The 23,063-nt window shown below is 44.1% G+C and overlaps 1 protein-coding gene across 1 annotated transcript; it reads right to left on the reverse strand.

Annotated features, from left to right (window-relative positions):
- Positions 1–9,630: 9,630 nt before the first annotated feature.
- Positions 9,631–21,215, reverse strand: AHSA1 (activator of HSP90 ATPase activity 1). The gene is made up of 9 exons (XM_079972800.1): positions 20,987–21,215; positions 16,388–16,578; positions 16,062–16,144; positions 15,665–15,782; positions 14,026–14,114; positions 13,006–13,140; positions 12,370–12,471; positions 10,477–10,528; positions 9,631–10,057 (listed from the first exon to the last, which is right to left on the reverse strand). The coding sequence occupies exons 1-9, from the start codon at positions 21,064–21,066 to the stop codon at positions 9,885–9,887; spliced, it is 1,023 nt and encodes a 340-aa protein (XP_079828926.1). The 5' UTR covers positions 21,067–21,215; the 3' UTR covers positions 9,631–9,884.
- Between the last annotated feature and the right edge of the window lie 1,848 nt (positions 21,216–23,063).

Genomic DNA, 23,063 nt, shown 5'->3' on the forward strand with positions numbered 1-23,063 from the left:
CCCCCAAAAAACCCTGAACCAATTGGAGGGGCAGGGGGAGGAGAGTTGGGGGCAGGGTGAAGTCCTTGTTCAAGGCTTCTGCTGACAAGACTCAATAGCTGAATCCTAAGCCAGGTGTCATGGGAAAAGTTGCAGTTCTGAGCAACCTCAGTCAATAGCATGGGAAAGAACAAAACCCATGTCCTCCAGCCAAACCATTTCAATTTCATATACCAGAGGTAGCCAACACGATTCTTTCCAGTTGTTGGACACCACCTGCAACATCTGGAGCTCCAGGCAGCACAGCCAGTAGTCAGGGATGATGGAAGTTCAGCCACATCTAGCCACCCCTGATAGAGAACTTCATTCTGAGTTTTGGATCTGATGTTTGGCAGAGGATTGGTTGGAATAACCCAGTCATGGATTTCCCACATTGCTGTTTGGTTTCTCAACTTGTGAGGGAAAGATCCAACTTTCCAAATTTCATGTTTCTGTTTTGTTTTGGGATTTTAACTTTTGGTCTAGTTCCTTTATCATTGGCAGTAAAGGGACGGGTTTGCATCTTGAGACAGTGGGTGACAGATGGGTTGTGAGTGAAGGAATTAGTCCTAGAGCTATTGGTGCTCTGGCTTTAAATAAAGCAAGCCCACAATTCTGTTCAAAGTAGTTGTGCAAACTTGCACAATTTAGTCTACTTTTCCTAGTTTTGAGGAAGGGCAAAGAGCCACCAGACTGAATCCCTTGTTTTCTCTTCCATATTGTGAAATTTTGCCAGGCATCAGCAGGAAAGGTGTTCCTTTTTTTAAAAAAAAATAAACTTAAATTTTTAGGGTGCTAAATTTTGTACTCAGTACCAGCTTCCACATTTGCATGCAGAGCATAGCAGCCACCATTTTATTACTCTCTGGTAGCCAGAAAGTCTGCCTAGGCGCTCCTAATCTTTTCTCTGTACTTTGAGAACTAGGAGGTTTCTCTTCTCTTAACATTAAAGGTCATATTTCCAAGATTTTGTATCATAAAGTAGCTTCTGCATTATCTGTCATGCAGATTCCTACGACAACGCTCACCCTTCTCTGATGCTCTGTAAGGTGTTTGCCAGCTTGGGGACACATCTCTTGTTCCTGCTGAAGTCAATAGCAATAACTCTAATTGGTTTGCAATCAAGTAAGATTGCTGCCTTGACCTTTATACCAAGGTTCTTTTGAGCCAAGGCCACATTCATTCCATACTTTTAAACCACTGTTACCATTTTAAAAAGTTGTGGCTTCCCTCAAAGAATTATGGGAGCTGTAATTCATTCAGGATGCTGAGAGTTGTAGGAGAAGCCTATTCCCATCATAGAGCTCCCACAATTATTTGGGAGGAGCTGTGATTATTTATAGTGGTAACCTAGTGCTTAAAATATATCATGTGAAAGTGGATTTGGCCGCTGACTCCAAGGACAGGAGCCTTTTGTTGGACGATGATCCAGAGTCCAGAACCATCTTCTTTCACAGGACATGAACAGCCAGAAATTGGAGGCTTGTGTGCTGTCCCTTCTACCAGTTTTATTTGTGATGTCTTAAGTTTATGGACTTACGTCCTTTAGAATCATAGAATCATAGAGTTGGAAGAAACCACAAGGGCCATCGAGTCCAACCCCCTGCCAAGCAGGAAACACCATCAGAGCACTCCTGACATATGGTTGCCAAGCCTCTGCTTAAAGACCTCCAAAGAAGGAGACTCCACCACACTCCTTGGCAGCAAATTCCACTATCGAACAGCTCTTACTGTCAGGAAGTTCTTCCTAATGTTTAGGTGGAATCTTCTTTCTTGTAGTTTGGAACCATTGCTCCGTGTCCGCTTCTCTGGAGCAGCAGAAAACAACCTTTCTCCCTCCTCTATGTGACATCCTTTTATATATTTGAACATGGCTATCATATCACCCCGTAACCTCCTCTTCTCCAGGCTAAACATGCCCAGCTCCCTTAGCCGTTCTTCATAAGGCATCATTTCCAGGCCTTTGACCATTTTGGTTCCCTTTAAGTGATGATTGGCCTTAAAGGCATTCCAGCAAATTTTGTTGTGTGTTCCTGGCGGCACAACATGTCTGGCAGACTCCATGATGGACAAGCCATGATCTCAAGATGTTTGGACCACTCAAAAGACTGTTGGGGGAGAGGAGAAGTAGGTCAACTTGGGGATTGCAACAAGACCCTTCTTTCTTTTTAGAGTATCTCCGTTAAAAAAACCCAAAGCCTCTCTTTCTCCCTTAAAGCTCACGTTTATTGCTCCGGACTGACACAGGCTGTTGGACTGGGATGGTTCTGCTATGGCACCTAGTAACGACATTAGGAATCAGTAGGTCTGCTGTCTTATCTGGACTTCCTGAGTGAAAAATGTACCTGCGATCCTGGAAATAACGAAGGTGCTAGGGAGTTTTGTCCTATTCTATCGCTTGCTTCTATCTTCTGCTTCTGTCTCCAAACAGAATCTTAAGCTAGTGCATTTTGCTGCATTCAGTGGCTTGGCTTGTTTATGGCTCTACCTTGTAAGTTGCCACCATCAGATGCTGTCATTCTCTATCTCAGGATTAGGTCAGCTTTTCTGTTGGGGACCACATTCCCAGGCAGAAATAGTCTGCCAGGGGCCACATTCCAACAGCACGTGGGACCCAGAGTCAAAGGTAGGTGGGGCTACCTCCTTCCTTCCTTCCTTCCTTCCTTCCTTCCTTCCTTTCTTTCTTTCTTTCTTTCTTTCTCTCTCTCTCTCTCTCTCTCTCTCTCTCTCTCTCTCTCTCTCTCTCTCTCTCTCTCTGCCACACACTTTCCCCATATTTTTGCCCTGAAACTAGGTCCTGGACTACATCTTAGGGCCACAGGTCATGTCCCCCTCCTGCTGCAGCCCTTTTTTGTGGCATCTTCTCTCAGCTCGGGCTGTTATGTTTAGAAAATTGTGCTAATAAAACCAAAAAGTGTGCTGGCAGAGAAAATAAGTGTTTAGGGAAAAGAAGCATAATGAAATAAATTTGAATACTTTGGGGACAACAGCAAGTGCAGGCAGATGAATGCTGAAAGTTGCTGGTGAAGCCAAAATGAAGGCTGCAGCCTGCCGCTTACTGATTTTTGTACTTCCAGAGCCTTCTTCCATGCCCCTCCTAAAAGACTGCTATTCCCTATCACGGCCCTGCTTGCATCTGATATAGCAGGGTGCGTTGTCAATAAATGTTGATCTTTAATTGCTCACAGGCAAAGAATAGCCAAGTGACAAGACTGTTGACCCACTGGCAAAATGTGTCCCACAACCAAAGGTAGGCATAGCTTGAGCCGGCAGTGGGTGGAGCCAAAGTGGGTGGAATTTGAAGGCTTGCAAAATAGCTCTCGCCCCTCAATCCCTTCTCTCTCTCTCCTGTCTTTTCTCACATACAAACACTTAAAGGGGAAGTGATTTCTAGGAGGACTTCTCCAAGAGCAACAGTGAGACTAGATAACAACGGGGAAATCCTTAGCTTTCATCATTGGGTGGGTGGAGCATGTATGAGTCACAGATACCTGTCAGAGTTTGATCTCTCTACCACTAGCGTATCAAATGCCACTGTTTTCACAAGCACCTTAGACTCCCAGAAAGTGTTGCAGTCTCATTTGGGTGAGTATATACCAAGGAACAAGGGTTTATTTTTATACCATGTAACTAAGATTCTGTCTGGCGATTTCTATTTAAGCTATATTAAAAAGAAAAGAAAAAAGTATTGTATATTGTCCCTGCCACGTAATTTTATTGCCATATCAGCACACTGTTGTATAAAGATATTGTTAGTTCAACAAAAATGGCATTAATGAGATCTCTTTTATCTGAATTTAGATGAAAGCACTTTATTTCAAAGTACATGTGTTTGTGACCAACATTATTCAGATATAATATTGCTGGGCAGTTTAGTTCATTTTCAAATGGACGCAGCCCCAAATGATGCGCATTTTAGTTATGTGTCATTAGCTCCATCAATCAGGACCCGGGGAACTTTGCAATCTCCCTGGGCATTCTATTGGGTGAACCTAGGAGAAAAGGGGCATCCAGGTATTTTCTGTCAGGGCAAGGACACATGGAGGAGGAAAACCTAGCTTGGCTAGGAACCACTCTTTCCTGTGGCATTTTGAGATTCCTCGCTGGGTGGGGTGGGGGTGGAGGTGGGGAAGGGTCTTTTGGGAACTGCACACTGCCTTGTTTTCCAAAGAGGAGTGAATGTTTTTGATGTGGTTCTGTGGATTGGAGGATTGGGCCAGGTTCCTACTTCATGGCTGGTTCACTCGTCCCAAATTTTTCCACTGCTTTTCAGTCTTCTCCTTGTACAGTATTTATTGCTTGTAATGATTATGATAGCAGAAAGGAATGGACATTCTAGCAGTGCTGAATGAGACCTCGCTCTTGGAGGATATATGTGTGTGTGTGTGAAGTGCCAAAAGGTAAGCAAGATGACCGTTGTCTCTTTAAATGAATAAACTCTATTGTTAACAAACTACAAATAGCCCACGTCTCTGTTATTCAGGGCTGGTGGAAAGTGAAGACCCTTTGTGCACCTTAATCCTCCAGGGTTTGTAGAATCAATCAAGAGCTGGAACTCTTAAACTCTTGTTTCGCCAGATCACTCTTTTCCCAGAAGCAGCAAATCACCTCCAGGGTAATGAAATAGGTAGCAGCTCAAAGCTACGCTCCAAAGCCAGTTGAGCTGTGTTAATTACCAATTAATATATTGGTTAAGTATAGGAGAATATGTATTCCTAACTTCTTGAATGAAGCCTGACTCTCTGTGGTGACCGTGATAATTTTATTAGCGGCAGCGTTGGCACACTCAGTATAACTAAGAAGGCAGCGATGGTCTGTTGCCCAGTTTTCCTACCATTAATTTCATGCAGAATTCTCTTACCATCTCTCTCAAATTCAGCCGTCTAGCAGCCCCTTCTTGTGATCCAGCCAACTGCTGCTTAACTCCCAGTTACCTTATACAGCTGAGCTGGGAAAGGCTGCTGTAGTCCCAAGTAGTTCACACTGGCCTACATGTTCATGTTCAGTGGTCTGAGCAATGGTTGCTTTTCTGAGGAAAAGCAGCATATATTTGCATGCAACAGTTTAGTGTTTTGAGATGATGTCAATGAAATGATATCTCCTAATTTCTAAGCCTAAAGCAGATTCTCCTGCTACACTTAACCTATTTTACAACGTCAACTTAACCTATTTAGAAACGTCAAGAAAAAGGCGAGACTTTCAATTACAGTGGTACCTCGGGTTACGTACGCTTCAGGTTACGGACGCTGCTAACCCAGAAATAGTACCTCAGGTTAAGAACTTTGCTTCAGGATGAGAACAGAAATTGTGCTCCAGTAGCGCGGTAGCAGCAGGAGGCCCCATTAGCTAAAGTGGTGCTTCAGGTTAAGAACAGTTTCAGGTTAAGAACGGACCTCCAGAACGAATTAAGTACTTAACCCGAGGTACCACTGTATATCTTTACATAATACTTGATATTCTACAGTCCCTGCCCTATAACTCTGCTGTCCTGATAAGTCAGTAGCAGTAACATTTCATTGCTCCATGCATTGCTAACTTCCCGTGCGCCCCCTCAAAAGCCGGAGCCAGCTGTAGCCTAAAGAGTTTAGGAGAGCATCTATTTGTTCTGCCTCAGGACTCCAGAAACATTCCAGCTGGCCTCCTGCTATAGAGCAACATTAAAGTCCCCCTGTATCTGGTTTGTCTTCAGACAGGTTTACAGCTGGACTAAAGCCTGAGGATGGACAAGGACTTGAAGCAAAGCCAAGGGAGGCTAGTCTTTCAATGGGCAGCTGGATCCCCCTTCAGATAAGAATGCAAAGCACTCTCCACTGGGACCATGAAATGGGTGTGAGCCAGCAGCTAAATGTAGCCAGCATCAGATTTCAAAGTCTTCTGTGAAGCTATAAAGTGAGATCCAGCTGCTTGGGAGTGGGTGTGTATTTAAGCAACAGGGTGCTACTGAAAAGTTTGATGACAAGCCCAGAAAGAAACCAAAGCTCTGTTCACAAAGCAGGCACTTCTCAAACAGCTGCCCTGGGTGGAGATAGAGCAATAGCGTATAGTTGATTTACATCATCCAGCTGAAATTCTCTGCAGAAAAGCTGTAATGAGAACTTTCGTGGGGCATTTAATTTCCCTTCGATTAGCTGAAGACACCAAAGCTCCCTTGACTTGCTAATTCACTTCCTATAGAACTCATTTTAGTCTTTTGTACCTCAAAATACACCCAACCTTTCTCCACCTGGCAAATGGGGGAAATTGCCATTTAACCATGTAAGACCACAGCTGATCTAGAAATCAATACAGTTAAGAACAAAGCCAATAACGTAGTCACTTGTGCCAGTGTTGCACAAGGAAGTCGGTGCAGCTCTTGTACAAGCTCACTATCCTAATTCCTTGGGTATTAGCCAATAAAAGGCCGGAAATCACAATGAAGCCCAAAAAATGTTCAGTTACTAAAGATCATGAACGTGCTATTTCAGCAAGCAAATACAGTTTCAGATATATACAGTAAATGAGTTGCTGGTTCCATGCCCAACATTCAAAAGCGGGTTTTTTGTAGACGAGGCCTGTTTGTTATAATGGCTGCAATTCTGATAACTGAAAATGGATTAGACATATTAGCATTGCTCTAAGAACCCAATTTCCAGGGTTCTTTTTCCTTTCTCAAAAGCAGCATCAATAGAAGTCTGACTCTGATACCACAGTGGATGTGGGAAGCTTTTTGAGCCCTTTCTCTGCTAGGTTTTGAGAAAACTAATGCTGGAAGGGAGACAACCACAGCCTGAACATCCAGACATTTTTCAGTCCCATTTTGGGTTGGGAATGGTATGTTATGAGACAAAGCCTTATTTTTCTATATAACCTCTATTTTTCGGGGGCTGCCACCTTTGAGGTGCACAGTCAAACCTCAGTTCCTGAATGACTCCATTCTGGAATGTTTTGGCTTCCAAACCCCGAAAACGCGGAAGTAAATGCTCTGGTTTTTGAATGTTTCTCGGAAGCCAAATGTCCAACGTGGCTTCCGCTTGAGTGCAAGAAGCTCCTGCAGCCAATAAGAAGCTGCAGCTCGGTTGTCAAACATTTCGGAAGCCGAACAGGCTTCCAGAACGGATTATGTTCGACAACCAAGGTTTGACTGTATGTGCTGCTTACCCTTGGGCTTGACTGCTTGAACATGCCCGGGACAAAAATGTATACTCATCTGTCTTATGCTCAGGAAAACCCAAATTACTTTTCTTGTCAAACGTATTTCAAAACTTCTCATCTAAACCTTATTTTGGACTACCACTCCATCAACACCAGCCAACACAGAAAACTGCTCTAGACTCTCTTCATTCTTTTATAGCGTTAGGCCCTAAATACAAGATGTGTAATAGAAACTTGCTGCAGCAGCAGCAGCTGTGTAATTTTAGTGAACAATTGTATTTCATAGAGCCATCCGTCATACTGTCCGCATGCATAGGATTTACGGCTGGGACTGTCTTACTTTGGCAGGAGAATCAGGAATGACTTCTCCAGATAACCACTGCAAATCGGTTTTCCAGCCATTGATCCTAAGCTTCTAAATATTTGCACCCCATTCTTTAGTCCAGCAATTTGTTCTGGCAGAATGTAAACACATAGCATAAGCATAACCAAACCTACTGCAGCTGCTTTTGAAATCTAGAGAGAATTAAGTGCTACCTTGTCACAAACCTACATCCCATTATGTTGGGCAATACTGCCATCTTGTGAGCAACTTGCCACAATAAATACCAAAGGCAAACTAGAAAGAATCCAATAGAACAGCAGCGCTTGGATGTATAGAATAACAAGATTTGTCACATTACATTTCATAAGCAATAGCTTACTTCTGGAAGACCTATCATTCTCCATACAGGCATCTTTGTAGGCCAGCATGTTCCTTGCTGACAATTTTGGCTATTACAGGTTTTAAGAAGTTAACGCACACATTTTCTTCTTGGATTTAGCCTTAGATATGTCCCACACAGTAAGGACATTGCTGATGTAATGGTAGTTTACCAAGCATAAAAAAAGGTAAAGGTACCCCTGCCCGTACGGGCCAGTCTTGACAGACTCTGGGGTTGTGCGCCCATCTCACTTAAGAGGCCAGGGGCCAGCGCTGTCCGGAGACACTTCCGGGTCACGTGGCCAGTGTGACATCGCTGCTCTGGCCAGAGCCAGAGCCAGAGCAAGAGCCGCACACGGAAACGCCGTTTACCTTCCCGCTGGTAAGCGGTCCCTATTTATCTACTTGCACCCGGAGGTGCTTTCGAACTGCTAGGTTGGCAGGCGCTGGGACCGAGCAGCGGGAGCGCACCCCGCCGCAGGGATTCGAACCGCCGACCTTTCGATCGGCAAGCCCTAGGCGCTGAGGCTTTAACCCACAGCGCCACCTGCGTCCCACCTTACCAAGCATAGACTAACCCAAAGTGTAAATGAAATCCTCACTTGAATCACATCACAGCTGCCACAAACTGAGGCAACAATCAGAAATAGACCAGATCAGAAATGTCACACCAGATGTCTCTTCCAATAGTCAACATTGTATTAGAGGGGTGTGGCGCATCTTTAATTAGCACATCAAACCCTCCCTCCCACTTTTAGACTTAGCTCCTCGTTTCCTCAATATGTCAACAAAATCTGAACACAAAACTGCAAACTCTTTAAAAAGAAGCCTGCAACAGAAATTGCACAAAGTATGCAAAATAAGTTTGTTGTAGATATTTGCACCAATTTAATTTAATTGTAGAATGTGGGGCTTTCAACTGTAAAATTTTGAAATTATTCCCAAGAATGCAGTTTTGGATAGGCTAATGGAACATCACTTACATCCTCCAAGACTGTATTAGAAGCACATGTTGAATCACTCTTAGTCGCTATCACTATCTCTCTGCAAAATGTGTAACACAGTCTGTTCTTTTTGAAGTGTGGCAGAAGCTACCTCCTCCAACAATCCTATCATGGCACAATTCTGAAGAGATCTGAGGACCGCAGGTACAGCACATGAAACAGTTTTCTATCCTATGCTTTTCAGTTTTCCTGTTGTAATTAACAGTCCAAATGCATTTTATGCAACAATTCCCACCACCACCACCATGGGAAAGGCTCTAGCACTGTAAAAAACCCACAGATATATTAACTTCTATACATGCATATAATGCTGAAGTCATATACAACTGTGGCTTGTGTATGCTTAAGATGCTGCTGCCCACAACTCTCATTGCTTTCATTCTGCTTCCTTTTAAAGGGGTTTAATAAGGTATAACTTGGGAAGAGCCAGGATTCTGAGTTTGATGGGCATTAAAGATTTCTGCTACTAATGCCTGTTCACAGATAAAAGGCCACCACAGAGATAATACAGCTGAGCACCGGTCAGAAGAAAACAGGAAATATGCCATTAGCCCAAGATGAGTTGCAAACTTTTCTAAGTAATTTCTGGAAAGCAAGGGGGTGATGTCCTAAACCTGCAAGCTGGAATACGAGGCCTCTGTCTTTTGCCTTCTATTCTGTATTATAGAAGTAAGATTATATTATATTATAATATATTATAATATCTATTATAGAAGTATGACTTAGCTGAAATATCTTCCCTCCTATCTCTCCACTCAGATAAGAGCCAGTACATCTTCTTTAAGTTATGTTTATTTAGCAATACGGGTGTATATACATTTATGAGAATCCACCTTTTGAATCCCCTGCAGCAGGAGACATGCATGAGCAGTGACAAGTTGGAATCTGTGCTGCTCAGTGGCCTTCAAGGCCATCCGGCCATCCTGCTTATCACAACAGTGAAACAAAGGATAAGAAAGGGACAGACAAGAAGCAAATCAGTTCACACGGCAGAATCTTTGGGTAGAGACTCTCCGCAGTAGCCAGTGTTAAAACAATCGGGCTCCATAGCCAAACGTCTGTTTTATGCCCTCAAAATAGTATCGTTGCCAGCCCTCCCTTGTTCTCTCTTCTTCGTTGGCTGGGATGCCCCTTCCTTCCAGGCGGATTTCTGTTTCACCAGCTTTGTCAATGAACGTCAAAGTGATGGTTGCAAAGTGTCCTAAAAGAGCCAAAGAAAAACCCCAACATTCAGCAGTGTGACACAACCTGGAGAAACACAGCCAGACAAACGATCTGCTTCTTTCCTGATATGGTTAAGAGAAGAAATCTGCTCTTCTTCCCAAGATTGCAACAGCTGAGAAACACTCAACTCTTAACCAATCTACCCTTTAAATATGTCATATCCTGTATGATAGGGCAGATTCCTAGTAATAAGTACAGCCAATGCACCAGTTGCCATACAAGCCAAGCAAAAACATAGCACAACCAAGGCCAAGGCTAGTAACTAGCTGAGAAATGCTTGTGCTTTCAAGCATCTTACAATTTAATAATGGGTACCCACTGCTAGTACAACATAGTCAGAGTATAGCTGAAGCATATGTAATTTTCTACTTTGTTATATGAAGTAGAATAACTTACCCTCTGGCCATGTTTTAAATCTCCACTTCATTGCAATCTGCTTCTCAGGAACCTGGAAAGGAAAGGAAGCCTAGTTATCTAGCAGGTATATTTTCATTTGAATAACAAGAGAGCGACAGAGATTATACTGAAAAAAGCTGGGGGGGGGGGTTTCAATATTATTTGAGAGTAACTCAGGGTCTAAATACATGTAATGCTTAATGAGTAATGTGCAACTACATCTCTTTTTTCTATAATTAACAAGCGCAACAGAGCAACTGTTATCAGTACTGCACTGGGCAAAGAAAGGAGGTTCTATCTGTCTGTCTGTCTAATTCCTCCTCCTCCTTTCCCAGTCCAGGACTCAATGCAGCTTATGCAGATAAAACAGAAATAGGTAAAAACATAATAAAGACAATCATTTAAATGTAATGAAATATAAATAAAATAGTGCTTAAAAGATCCATTAAGAAACAACAGCAATAAAAACATCACAAAACTAGCCATTTCCTCAAAATACCAACTCCTATTGTAGAGAGATTTATTGAGATCAAAATGATCTAAGTTTAGCTACAGTTCACCAAGCTTGCCTTCATAACATTTATTCTCTGAACCAGAAGTGGTTCAGAAATAACCATAGTTTAGATGAAGGTTGCTGTGCGTACACTGTCTCCTCCCCTCCCCTCCTGCTCTGTAGTGAATAACCTCCAGGATTTCTTAAACTGATTACCTGTTACATCTAAACCAGGAAAGCATCCTTTTCATTCTGACAGTGCAAAGGGGAAGGAGGAAGGAGCATAAAGGTGCAATGCTTGTGCCTGCCTAATCAAACTGAGTTTGTTATGTCTGAACTCGGCCAATATTATCCATTTGTTTTTTGAAAAAGATGTGTATTTCCAGCTAAACCATCAGCAACACAAAAGAGTCTATCCAATTTTAGACTTGTAATAGTACAGGCATTATTATTACTATTATTATTATTATCTGTACAACACCCTTCATCCAAAGATCACAGGTGTCAGAGCTGCCCGAGGTCCCAGCTCACAAAGGACCAACGCCAGTCCGTTGTTATATACAAAAGTCTTTATTGAAACGCAGTTTCAATTTCAAAGCCGCGGCGTGCAGCCCTACGTCTTAAACCGAAGCTCCGTCTGAATCTCCTCCCCCCAGACACCAGTTTAAGACTCTAGCCTTGCTCCACCTCTTCCTTTGCTCTTTCCTCCTCTGGGTCCGCCTGTCCGCTGGGGTCTTGCCCTTTCTAGACTCTTCTGACGCTGAGTCCCCTGAGTCTTCCCCCTCCCTCCGGCGGGCTTTAGGACCTGGTTCCCAATCCGGGTTACCTGCTGTGCTGCGCGCCTGTACCTTCGAACTTGGCGCGCGCGCCCAGCCGGCAACCTTCCTCCTGACCGTTACACTGCTCCTGTCACTGCTTCCCTCTTCAGAGAGGCTAGCTGGACCTGACTTCCCCTCCGTTCCCTCACTCTGCGATGGAGGCGTGGCCAGCCCTGATTCTCTCCCTGCTGGAGGAGAAGCTGGTCCTGACACATGGGACTCTTCCCCCCCACTACGCTCTGGTGGAGGAGCTGGTCCTGATCTTTCGCTGCTGCTTTGGGAGTCCCCCCTGGGACCCCCCTTGCCCTGACCGTCGGCGCCCCCCTCTGGGAATCTTCTGATTCGCTGGAGAAGCTCATGGAATCTCTCGGGCCACTCTCATACTCCCCTACGCTGCCCTCAGATTCTTCCCCTTCGCTCTCCATTTCCTCTCTCCCCTGTGCCTCTGCTCCTGAGCCCCTGACAACAGGGCAGTTCACAACGTAAGTGTTCAAAGCATTACAAAAGAAACAGATCATGGGCTAAAAAGAAGGCACGTCCCAGCTACTGAGCAACAGAAAATGTATTGTCAACAGTACTTACTAGTTCAGTGAACTCTCCAGTGACACTGCCATCTAGCAGCTGGAATTTTCCTCCTTTGTCAGCCTCCAAAAAGGCAGGTGAGTGAGTAAAAGCCTGGACCATCTGCAGGAAAAAAAAAAATTATGATCAGTGAGTCAAATAGCAAGGTGACCCGTTGCATTAAAATGACCATGACTTCCACCCAATCTAGTGAAACAACAGAAATAGATGCTTGATTCCAGCACTCTGGAATCTGAGTCCTGATTCCAGTACCATCTCCCACTGGGGACGGGGGCACTTTCAAGGATGAAAGTAGCACCTCTTGGCTGCCACTTCATTTCCAAATAAGCAGAAGCAAATGCTCATCTCTGTGGGAGCTTCTTTGGAAGTAGGTCTCCTGCTGAAAGAACATATAACCCTTCCAGACTGAGAAGAAACAAGGTGACCCATAATCCTTGAAGTATTTCCTAGAGGGCTAGAGGTCGCTTCTGCTGCAGAGTACCAACCACAACACCCTCTGTGTGTGAGCTAATAGGAGAAACATGGGGAGGACGTTAGTCTAAACAACCAGTAGAGATATTTATAACCAATTCTAATCTAAGAAGTGTACAAGGACTTCTCAACAGAAAAGGACCTGTAGACAGACCTGCAACTTACCTCTTGTGTAATAAACACTCTATACAGTTCATCTGGAGATGTTAAGAAAACGTCCTTCAAGTTTATCTTGCAAGTAGGAATCTTGACTCCTATCGATTTGGATTTAAGTGCATTGCCAGCAACTGGTTCAGTGGTCTAAAAATAGAATAAGTTACAACTAAAAACATATATTAACTGATAATTGTTAGTTGATTTTCAAACTTTTTTAAAAAAAGAACAGCACTCAAAATAGAATCTAAAAATTGTGAAAACAGTAGAAACTATATGCAATACAAATCAGTACAAGCACAACCTAAAAGCCAGATGCAATCAATATAAAACCAGCATAAAAAGCAAGCAAGTGGGGGGGGGTTGTATACATGTAAACAGCACTGAGGAATGCAGTGTAACACTATGGCACTCCCAAGACCCTCAAGCCTTGCTGCACTAGCAGAAATCCTTGGGCAGGCTCCCACTAGCAGAGCTAGTGGTTGAATCCTGCTCCAGCTGTGAGTTAAAAGACATGGTAAAATAAAAAAATCTTCACCTGGTAGCTAAAGGTCCACAACGTAGATGTCAGGCAAGCCTCTGCTGGGAAAGCATTCCATAAATGGGGTGCCACTAAGGAAAATACTCTCTCCCTAGGCCACTTGCCTCACTTTGCTAGGGGCGGGGGGAGATTTGGAGCAAAATTAATCCAGAACCCTGCTAATAAGATGGCTCATTCCCTGCAGCTGCTGCAAGAGCAAGGTACCAACCTGCAGCCACTTTTCTTCCTCACTGGACTCCAGTAGTCCCCAATCTTCAAGATACTGCAATCTGTTTTTGTCATACTCCCCCCTCAAGAATTTTGGTCCAATTGTATGCCACAGAATATTCACATTCCTATCAAAACTGCTTAGTGCCCAGAGCTACCTCATATGCCACACCACTAAGTCTGCTGCCACTAGGAGTGTAAAGTAGCCCTGTGCCTTATTATTCATTCCATCAGAGCAAGGAAATGTTACCCTATAAAATACACCTGGAATCTTGGGCTCTTACCTTCCGTTCCTCTGCTTTGCGTACAGGCTGAGGTGGGAGCTCTGATTGTTCACCATTCACTGTGGGTAAGATCATGCCTTGGGTAAACTCTGAAAGGTATTAAAATCTCATTATTCCATGCAAAGCATCTAGAAAGAAACGCAAACAACATTTCATAACAAACATAGCTGTAAGAAAGCATCATTAAAGGAAGGCAGGATGTCACGGAAAATGGAATCAGAAAGCTACCACACACTTTGATAAATTTATAACACTGGAACTTTTCAGTTCAGACCTCCAGGAGGATGTACTGAAAGCTATACAAATGCTTTTGAGAGCAAGAAAGAGGGTCAAACAATAATTACATGATACTATATTAGAGACATGCAGCCTAAAGTTCGACTGGTAAACTCAGGGCAGGTATATATAATTTTCAGACCATGACTCCAAGTTCTCTAGTGCAGGCATGCACTAATGCACAAGGCTTTTCCCCCCACTGTGATGTGGTGGCAGTTTCCTTGGTGCTACTTGAGACAAATAATCCATAATAATTTCTATCAGCACTGAGATGGAAAACAGTAATTCTTCACATCCTTGAACGGTGTCTTGCCTCACCAGATTTACTTTGGTAGACAAGCAGAGGATGGAGAAGGTCCTTGAGGTAGCAGAAGTCCTAAGCCATTTAGTGATAACCAGCACTTTGAACTGCACTCAAAAACACCCTGACAACCAGTGTAGCTGCTACAGTATGGGACTGACATTCTCCCCAAACCTGCTACATGTTAGAATTTTAAGTGGCATTTTGTACTAGCTGAAGCTTCCAAAGAATCTTCACAGGAAGCCCCACACGGTTTGCTACAGTAATCCAGGCAATATGTAACTAAAGCCCTACACACTCACTCTCCACCGCTCATGCCTTGGAAAGAGGAGACCAGCCCATTGGTCTTTGGCTGCTTCTGCCATCATTTCGAGAGCCAGTGTGGTGTAGTGGTTAAGAGCGGTAGTCTTGTAATCTGGGGAACCAGGTTCGCGTCTCCGCTCCTCCACCTGCAGCTGCTGGGTGACCTTGGGCCAGTCACACTTCTCTGAAGTCTCTCAGCCCCACTCACCTCACAGAGTGTTTGTTGTGGGGGAGGAAGGGAAAGGAGAATGTTAGCCGCTTTGAGACTCCTTAAAGGGAGTAAAAGGCGGGATATCAAATCCAAACTCTTCTTCTTCTTCTGCAGCCCACCCACCACCCTCACCATGTTGGGGGCTGCATGTCTTCGGTGGGGAGCCTGCTCTACTCAAATAAGCTCTCCACAAGATTAAAAAGCCTGAAAGATCAGGGTGTGAATCATGCAGGGAGCCTACTCAAATAGAATAGACTCCTTGCTGCAGACATTCAGCCACCAACATGGTGTTAGGGGAGTGGTGGGTGCTGCGGAAGGAAACGGTGCCGGGGATGCAGGAGAGGACAAGGCCAGACTTATTCCCTCTATCCCCTTCAGATGAGGGTTAATTGCAGGACAAGGGGACAACAGGTGAAGAGGGGTTAAGATGTATGACAAAGATAGACAAGTTTATTCTAAGCAAACTATTTCTAACAGATTTCGAAACTCCTTCGTCCTCCACAAGAACAGCTCTGACTCGACTATTTCTTTTACCCCTCTGTACTTACCTGTTTTGAGAGTGCTAATGTAAGTTTCCAAAGCACTGCTGATCTGATTTACACCTTCATGCTTCATCAAAGCTAGCAGGTTGGTGTCTGGCTCATCTTTGGCAAGACTAACGCTGATCTGAGAAGAAAATGAGGGGCGGCGGGAATTCATACGGTTCCAACAGGACAAATCTCTTTTCACTGCACATACTCCTCCACCCTGTACTGCATCCATGAAATTATTTTTACTTAAAGACAGTAGCTGTTTGTAGATTTGAATGGTAGAAATCAGATATGAACTTATGGGGCTTAATAATAATAAAAAGCTGAAGAGAGATAAAACTTGGGACTACTCGAATATCTGATCCCTCTTCAATGAAGCAGAAATCAGGAAAATAATCTGTAACTGTGTTCTTACCTCAATTTCATCAACATCATTTTCATCCGATAGATTGGGAATCTCCACATATCCTTTATACTTCACTCCTGTATTTGAAGTGCCTATGAAAAGCAATATACTGAATGAATTGCTCAATTTCGCTTTCTAACAGCAACTTCTGACATGTTCTGGCATTCTAGAAAACTCTCTAAATTCCCTTTCTCTCTTCCCTTGGAGAAGGGGGTTATTATCTGCTTCCTAACTATTTGAAAAGACTGTAGAAATTCTGCTTTTTGACAATTCAACCTCCAGAACTCTACAGCAAGATCACATTATGTAGCTAAAAACAAAGCAGGAAAACTCACCTGTCCAAGCCAGCTTGATATTCCACTCATAGAAGAAAATCAGCTTTCCTTTGCGGTTATTGATTGAGGCTTCTCCATCCAATTTACTCACTTCGGTCACTTCACAAGTTCCCTCTGCATTCTCTGCTCTAATAGCCAGAAGCAAACTTTTCAGTTTCTCTGAAGACCAGTTAGATGCATCTCTTTCAGTCCTAAGAAAAGAACAAAATTCTGAAAATGTAAAAAGGCAGTAATGAACAGCTGGTGCTTTCCAATGCTCCAGTGTTGCAAAGTTAGTTTTCAATGCATTGCATACACCCCCTTTGTCCCATTCCCTGGAAACACATGGTATTTGGCTATACATCTTGAAAAGTTACACTTCCAAAACTGACTTCTTTTAGTGACACATGGAAGAGGATAACCAAGGGTTTTGACTAACCACTCTGTAGACCTCTACACCAGCAGTGGTGAACTGGATTTGGCCAGTGGGTCAGATTGTTATCTTTCCCACCTCTAGTGGGCTAAGATTGACAGGTGGGCAGAACCACAAACTTGTCCATCACCTGACATCAGATTACCTTTTCTGCTTGCAAGGGTCTTTGCATATCACTTCACAAGACAGCACTTTGAAAGGGGCTTCTCATGACCCACCAATTGCTGAGGCTTGCTAAAACCCTTTCAAAGCACTGCACAATATAGTGCTTTGAAAGGAGCTTCTGAAGTGCTATTTGAAGCACTTCACACTGAGCTTTTCAGTTGCTAACAAACTCCCTTTTGGCTAAGCCAGGTTTCTACCTGCTCCACACCTGATGTCATATGATGTTAGGTGTAGGGCAGTTGGGCATAGCTTGGACAAAATAACCTTTTTACTTAATTCCCACCACTCAGCAATTAACCAATTATGTCCAATATACATCTATAGGGCTCCAAAGGAGGGCTCCAACCATGACTAAGAACCCATGCCACCTATTTAACCTTGGCTGATCAATTTCCTCAGCCCCCTTCTGAATCTGTTACTTTACTTCAGCAGGATTATGAACCAGGAACAGCTAGACAACATAAGAGTTAGATCCATTGGGAGGAATTCAACGTCACACTCTTCTGGTTGTTTCATTAGTGCAAGCATTCCTGCTTGCCAGACAGAGCAATCCCCCCTCTCCTTCCCCCATGCACTGTTCTGGGGGTTCTCCTCACCCTCCAGAATGGACTGGGTGTGTGTGTGCGGGGGGGGGGGGAAGGCCTCACTGCACTAGCAAGAGCTCTGCTGGCGCACAGGGCTGGCTGAATCCAGGCCACTTTAATTAATGTGCATGAATAACTAAGTGCACTAATTTCAAAGTATAACTTGGTTATCCAGTCCTATGCTTCTAATACAATAGGATGGCTCAAGCTTGACTTATACAAGAGTCATCACATGTTGAGCTTACACAGCCCCAAAACTTCCTTCTTAACTCTTAACTTCCTAGCTCTGGTGCAAGCAAAGCATATTGTTGAAGCTCTCACTACTGTCTAGTAAATTTCAGGCGTGGCCAAACTTGGCTCTCCAGCTGTTTGGGGACTACAATTCCCATCATCCCTGACCACTGGTCCTGTTAGCTAGGGATGATGCAAATTGTAGTTCCAAAACAGCTGGAGGGCAAAGTTTGGCCATGCCTGCATCTAGTTAGACGCAGATACAATTCCAAGGTCAAATCACAGACTGTCTGCTGCTGTGGAACCTACCTTTTTATTTCATTTAAAAATCATATTTTTTTGTAAAACAATCTGGCAACATGAGAATGGCATCATACACACACTTAATGAGTATTGTAGTCCATTCCCAGCAGGTTCCTATATTTCAATGAAAGAACAGGATGTACAGTTCTAGCCAACCCACAGGATTATCTTGAACCACTAGGTGGATGGACGGAGTGAACTCACAAACAGCTGAGATCATAGCTGTTAAATCTACCCAGTAGAGAAGTGACTTGTAAAATGACAGAGACAGATTATACAAACAGATTTCCCCTTTCCTGCTCCTTAAAATACAATAACTAAATTCCAATACATCAGGCTTCTGCTTTGAAAACCAATCTAGATAAAATGTTTCTGTAGAATCTGCATGTAAAAACAAAGAGTGCTTCATAAGTTGAAGATGGCTATATGTTTCACAGCTGCTTGAGTGCTGCTGCATTAGCATTACATACCCTTGGAAACTACAGCTTGCTCACCACTGCAGAATGAGCTGCTGGCTCACTTCATACTGCCTATGTCACTGTTTTTTTCTTTTTGGCTCCGCACCCCCCAGGATTGGGGCAGGAGGACAGAAGAAACTGCTGCTAACTGGAGAGCTCTCCATGGTTCTAGAGAAGTACACACACCTTCCTCGGATATGAATTAACCATGATGCTCAAAGAGACAGGGCATATCTCCCCTGTGGTTTAATTTAACTGGCAAGTTCCCAGAGCAGGGAACCTACAGTATTTATCCTTCCTCCTTTAAAGTCTCCTGCAGCTGAAAAAATAGCAGCTGCTCACTCATCACAAATTAAGAGCATGGTGATCATGTTTCTAGTTGTCTAAAGATGCAGAAGAGCCTGGATTTAATAAGGAGCAAAACTGATTGGACTGAAAATCTCAGGAACAGGATAGACTTGGTAGATATAGTCACAAAAGGGTAGGACTGGACTTCTTTATACTAATCCTGAAAGCCGTGGGTTGCTAATAGGGATGGAAGAAGATACCGTTTTCTGTTCCACCCTGTATTTATTGCATGCAGCATTTTCTCCATTCTGCTGCAGTTCATCTTCTGCCAAAACTTACATTATTTGTCTCATTGTGCGCTGTGGTAAAATTATGTAACTTGCATATTATCATTACACTGTTGTTACTTTATCCCACCCCATTCATTTCTACGCAAAGGAAACACAATGCAAATGTGGGGGGATGGTGGCATAATTGATTACATACAATTTGCAGGTGGAAAGCAACAGCAAACACTGGTCATATTTGCCAGATTGATATCCATTACAGACATGAGGCAAATAAGCAAACACTAGCAACTTCGACTTGGGTTTCATCAGAGGTCTCCAGCATCCCTAAGCTGCTGTTCACAAGAGTCCATACCATAATAAATCAAGGTGTAAAGTGCCATTGGCACTTGGTCTTTGCACTGCTGGCAAAATGCCATATTTACACAAGCCACACTGTGCACAGCAGCTGCTTGAAAATATTGTGCATAGTTCACTCCTTGCCCAGGTCAGTAAGTGTGGTGGCAATCGCAAGAAAAGATTTTCAATAAGAAACAAAAAATAGAACACTATACATAATAGCAGATGTACATGACCAAGTGACAATAAGAAGGCATCCTGCATCTCCAGGTTTTTCTGGTTCATTTCTATTGGAATAGAAAAATGACTTTCTTACAGCAGCACACAAAAATTATTCTAGTTCATATAATAATAATAATAATAATAATAATAATAATAATAATTTATTATTATTTATACCCCGCCCATCTGGCTGGGTTTCCCCAGCACTCTGTCTCCAATAGTGACTACTGAAAAGCTTACATACATGATGTGATAGCAACAGCCACCCTCTTTGCTATCAGTGTCCTGCACTCAGGAATACTGCTTCTGTGTTGAAGCTCCATTTATATTAAAATTGTTGTCAAATCATCCATTAATTTGTATGTGGCAGAACTGCTAGTTTGCTTAAGACAACTTGCGTCACCATTTTTCAAATTAAGACTGATTCCTATCTTGTCATCATTAATTCCACATTAAGGAAGCAATGAATGAAATCCTCCCCCATTTTCAAAATGCTCCTGGAACAGTTTCCCTGGATACCACCACTTCCTGTCTACCCACTTTCTCCACAACTACCACACCGCAAATCAGTGTGAAAAGCAATCAAACACAGCAACCTAGCTAAACAAAAAGCATGGCTTTGCATGTCAGAAACACAGTAAGCACAAACACACAAACACACCATTAAAATTGACAAGGTGCTTCCTATTCTGGAGAGTGCTTGTGCAGCACCAGATTATGATACAGGTGGAGGGGCTGCCTCCCTGTTGCAAACTTTTATTCAGCAGGCACTCGCTGGCTTTGCCGGATGCTGCACCTGGCCCCTAGAAAAGACTGCCAACGTTTTTGTTTGTTTTAACCAGCCCCTAGCTCCCATGCACTTCAGCGCAGCTTGATCTGAAAGAAGTAGCTAGCGATCATATTTCTTTTTCCGTGCCAAAAAGCACCCAAACTCTCACTAGCTGCCCTTCTACAGATCCAGCTGTTATTTTTTTAAAAAAAGGAGGTTAAACCAGGCCAAGGAGGTTTCTTGTAATCTTTTACCACACTTATTTGAGAGTAAGGTCCACCGAACCCGAAGGAAAGTGACTCCGGCGCGAACACGCATAAGCGGTGGAGAATCTCGTGCGAAGGGGTCAGAGGCAAGAGACAGGAAGAGAGAAGCAGACACGCGTCCCCGCAACCGCGGGGGTGTGGGTGGCTGTGGGTGTGGCGGTGGCAGCACGGCCGCCCTTATTCCTCAGGGGAAGAGCTGCATCCCCCCCCCCAACACGAGCCACTTCTCCTCCGCCCCCCCCAGCCCCCGCTGCCTTCCCTGCCCCCTCGCTCACCAGTGCCAGTTGTTGACGTTGGTGGCATCCGCGCGCTGCTCCACAATCCAGCGCGGATCTCCCTCTCCCCACTTGGCCATCAGCGCCTCGCTGAAGGACTCGCCGCTTCTGCCTCTGCCCGGCTGGCTGGCTGGCTGGCTGGCTGGCGAGCGCCCGTCGCCCTCGCTCTCTCGCCGCGCGTCTGGAAGCTACTAGAAGCGCCGCCGGCAGCCGCGCCGCCTCCCAGCTTCCGGCAGCCGCCGGACAGCTTCCTTCCGTTGCTCCCCCCGCCGCCGCCGCCGCTGCCGCTCCTTACTCCCCCAGTACCATAGAGGGGGAGATCTAGAAGCGTAACACATAGACACGCGCAGCTGGGCAAGGGAGGAAACTGACATGAACACCGAGGGAAGCGGGAGGCACGTTATTGGGGCAGAGTGCATAGAAGTGAATACAGAGTCTATATGTTGTCTGCATCGCTTCTGGGTGCCGCCGCCGCCCTCCTCCTCCTCCTCCTGGGGCAAAAGTGACAGCTCCGTGGGAAATCCAGGATTTGAAGCCAGCGGCGGAGTGTCCACCAGAAACAAAAGGGATCGGCCTCTCGACAGGCCTTTTCCAACTCAGGCCTCGTTTCGCGTGAGAATTAAGGGTTTAAAGACTTGAAGCCGCATCTACGCCGTCTAAGTGAGCGTCTGGTTGGGGCTGGGAGGGGGTCTAGAATTTCCTAATCTCCATGTAATGCTTTAAAAGAAAATATTATGAAAATGATCTATCGGTGGTACATGACCCCAGTCAAGCTTGCAAAAATTTACCACTTGCCTAACAATAAGTGTTGGAAATGTAATGAGAGTGAAGGCACTTTTTACCACCTTTGGTGGACCTGCCCAAAGGTTAAAGCTTTCTGGGAAATGATCTATAATGAAATTAAGAAGGTCCTTAAGTGGACTTTTCCTAAGAAACCAGAGGCTTTTCTCTTGGGCATGGTTGGCCAATCGGTGCTAAAGAAGGATAGGATTTTCTTTATGTATGCCACTACAGTAGCAAGAATTCTACTGGCAAAGTATTGGAAGATGCAAGAACTACCGACTCTGGAAGAATGGCAAACAAAGGTGATCGACTTTATGGGACTGGCCGAGATGACGGGCAGAATCCGTGACCAGGGGAAAGAGACAGTGGAAGAGGACTGGAAGAAATTTAAAATATATCTTAAAAACAATTGTAAAATTGAGGAATGTTAAGATGTCAGGGGGTAAGAGGTAAAGAATTGCAGCAGTAATTAAAAAACTAAAGGAAACTTTATGAAAGGGAATTAAGACAATGGACCTAAGGGTTGCTAAAGAACCATTAAACAAGGATGCAGGGATGGGGAGGTATGGGGAAGTCAAAAGAAAGAAGGGTATGAAATGATGATTTTGAAGCTATATTCTAATTGTTTTGTGTTTTGATTTTTTCTGTTTTTTTCTGTTTATCTTGTTTTGTTTTTGCTATCTGTCTGGAAAACGAATAAAAATTATTTAAAAAAAAAAATAGAATTTCCTAATCTCCGCTGGGAAGCATAGCTGTCAACGTTTTCCTTTTTTTAAGGGAAATTCCTTTATTCCGAATAGGATTCCTCGCAAGAAAAGGGAAAAGTTGACAGCTATGCTGGCAAGTGTCCTCTATTTTTGGAGAAAATCCAGCTTCTTTTAACTGAAAGGGAGGAAGTTCACCGCGGAAGTGAAGGACTGCAGTGGTGTGTAACTCTTAGTTTTAATCTCTGCAACTCAGCCTGTGAGGCACGTAAAGGCCTCGAGAGACACAGGTTCGGACTGGCCTCCCACTGCCATGTCGACGTTCCTTGGCGTGTTTCACCTTGGAGATGCCAAGAGACAGGGAGACGCCACCTGCCTGCATTCATCCCTAACGCTGGGGTTCTTTGGACTACAACTCCCGTCATCCTTGGCTGGGGCTGATGGGAGTTGCAGTCCAAAACCTCTGAGGGGGTGGGGCAAAGGTTTCCCGCCACGGCGCTGAGGCGTTCGGTCCAAAGCTCATCAATGCCCGGGCTGTGAGCATAGGCTTAACATTTGCGCGCCACTCTAACCTTTCCTTACCTCTGTGG

Source organism: Podarcis cretensis, assembly GCF_951804945.1.
Source record: "Podarcis cretensis genome assembly, chromosome: 1".
Lineage (NCBI taxonomy): Eukaryota > Metazoa > Chordata > Lepidosauria > Squamata > Lacertidae > Podarcis > Podarcis cretensis.

What these genes read in the sequence shown, in the direction of transcription:
- AHSA1 (XM_079972800.1), bottom strand. Translation starts at nt 21,066, where the DNA reads ATGGCCAAGTGGGGAGAGGGAGATCCGCGCTGGATTGTGGAGCAGCGC. An exon ending in TATCAAGCTGGCTTGGACAG is followed by an intron (nt 16,145 to 16,387) that starts GTGAGTTTTCCT and finishes TGCTTTTCATAG; the next exon opens with GCACTTCAAATACAGGAGTG. An exon ending in CATTAGCACTCTCAAAACAG is followed by an intron (nt 14,115 to 15,664) that starts GTAAGTACAGAG and finishes AATACCTTTCAG; the next exon opens with AGTTTACCCAAGGCATGATC.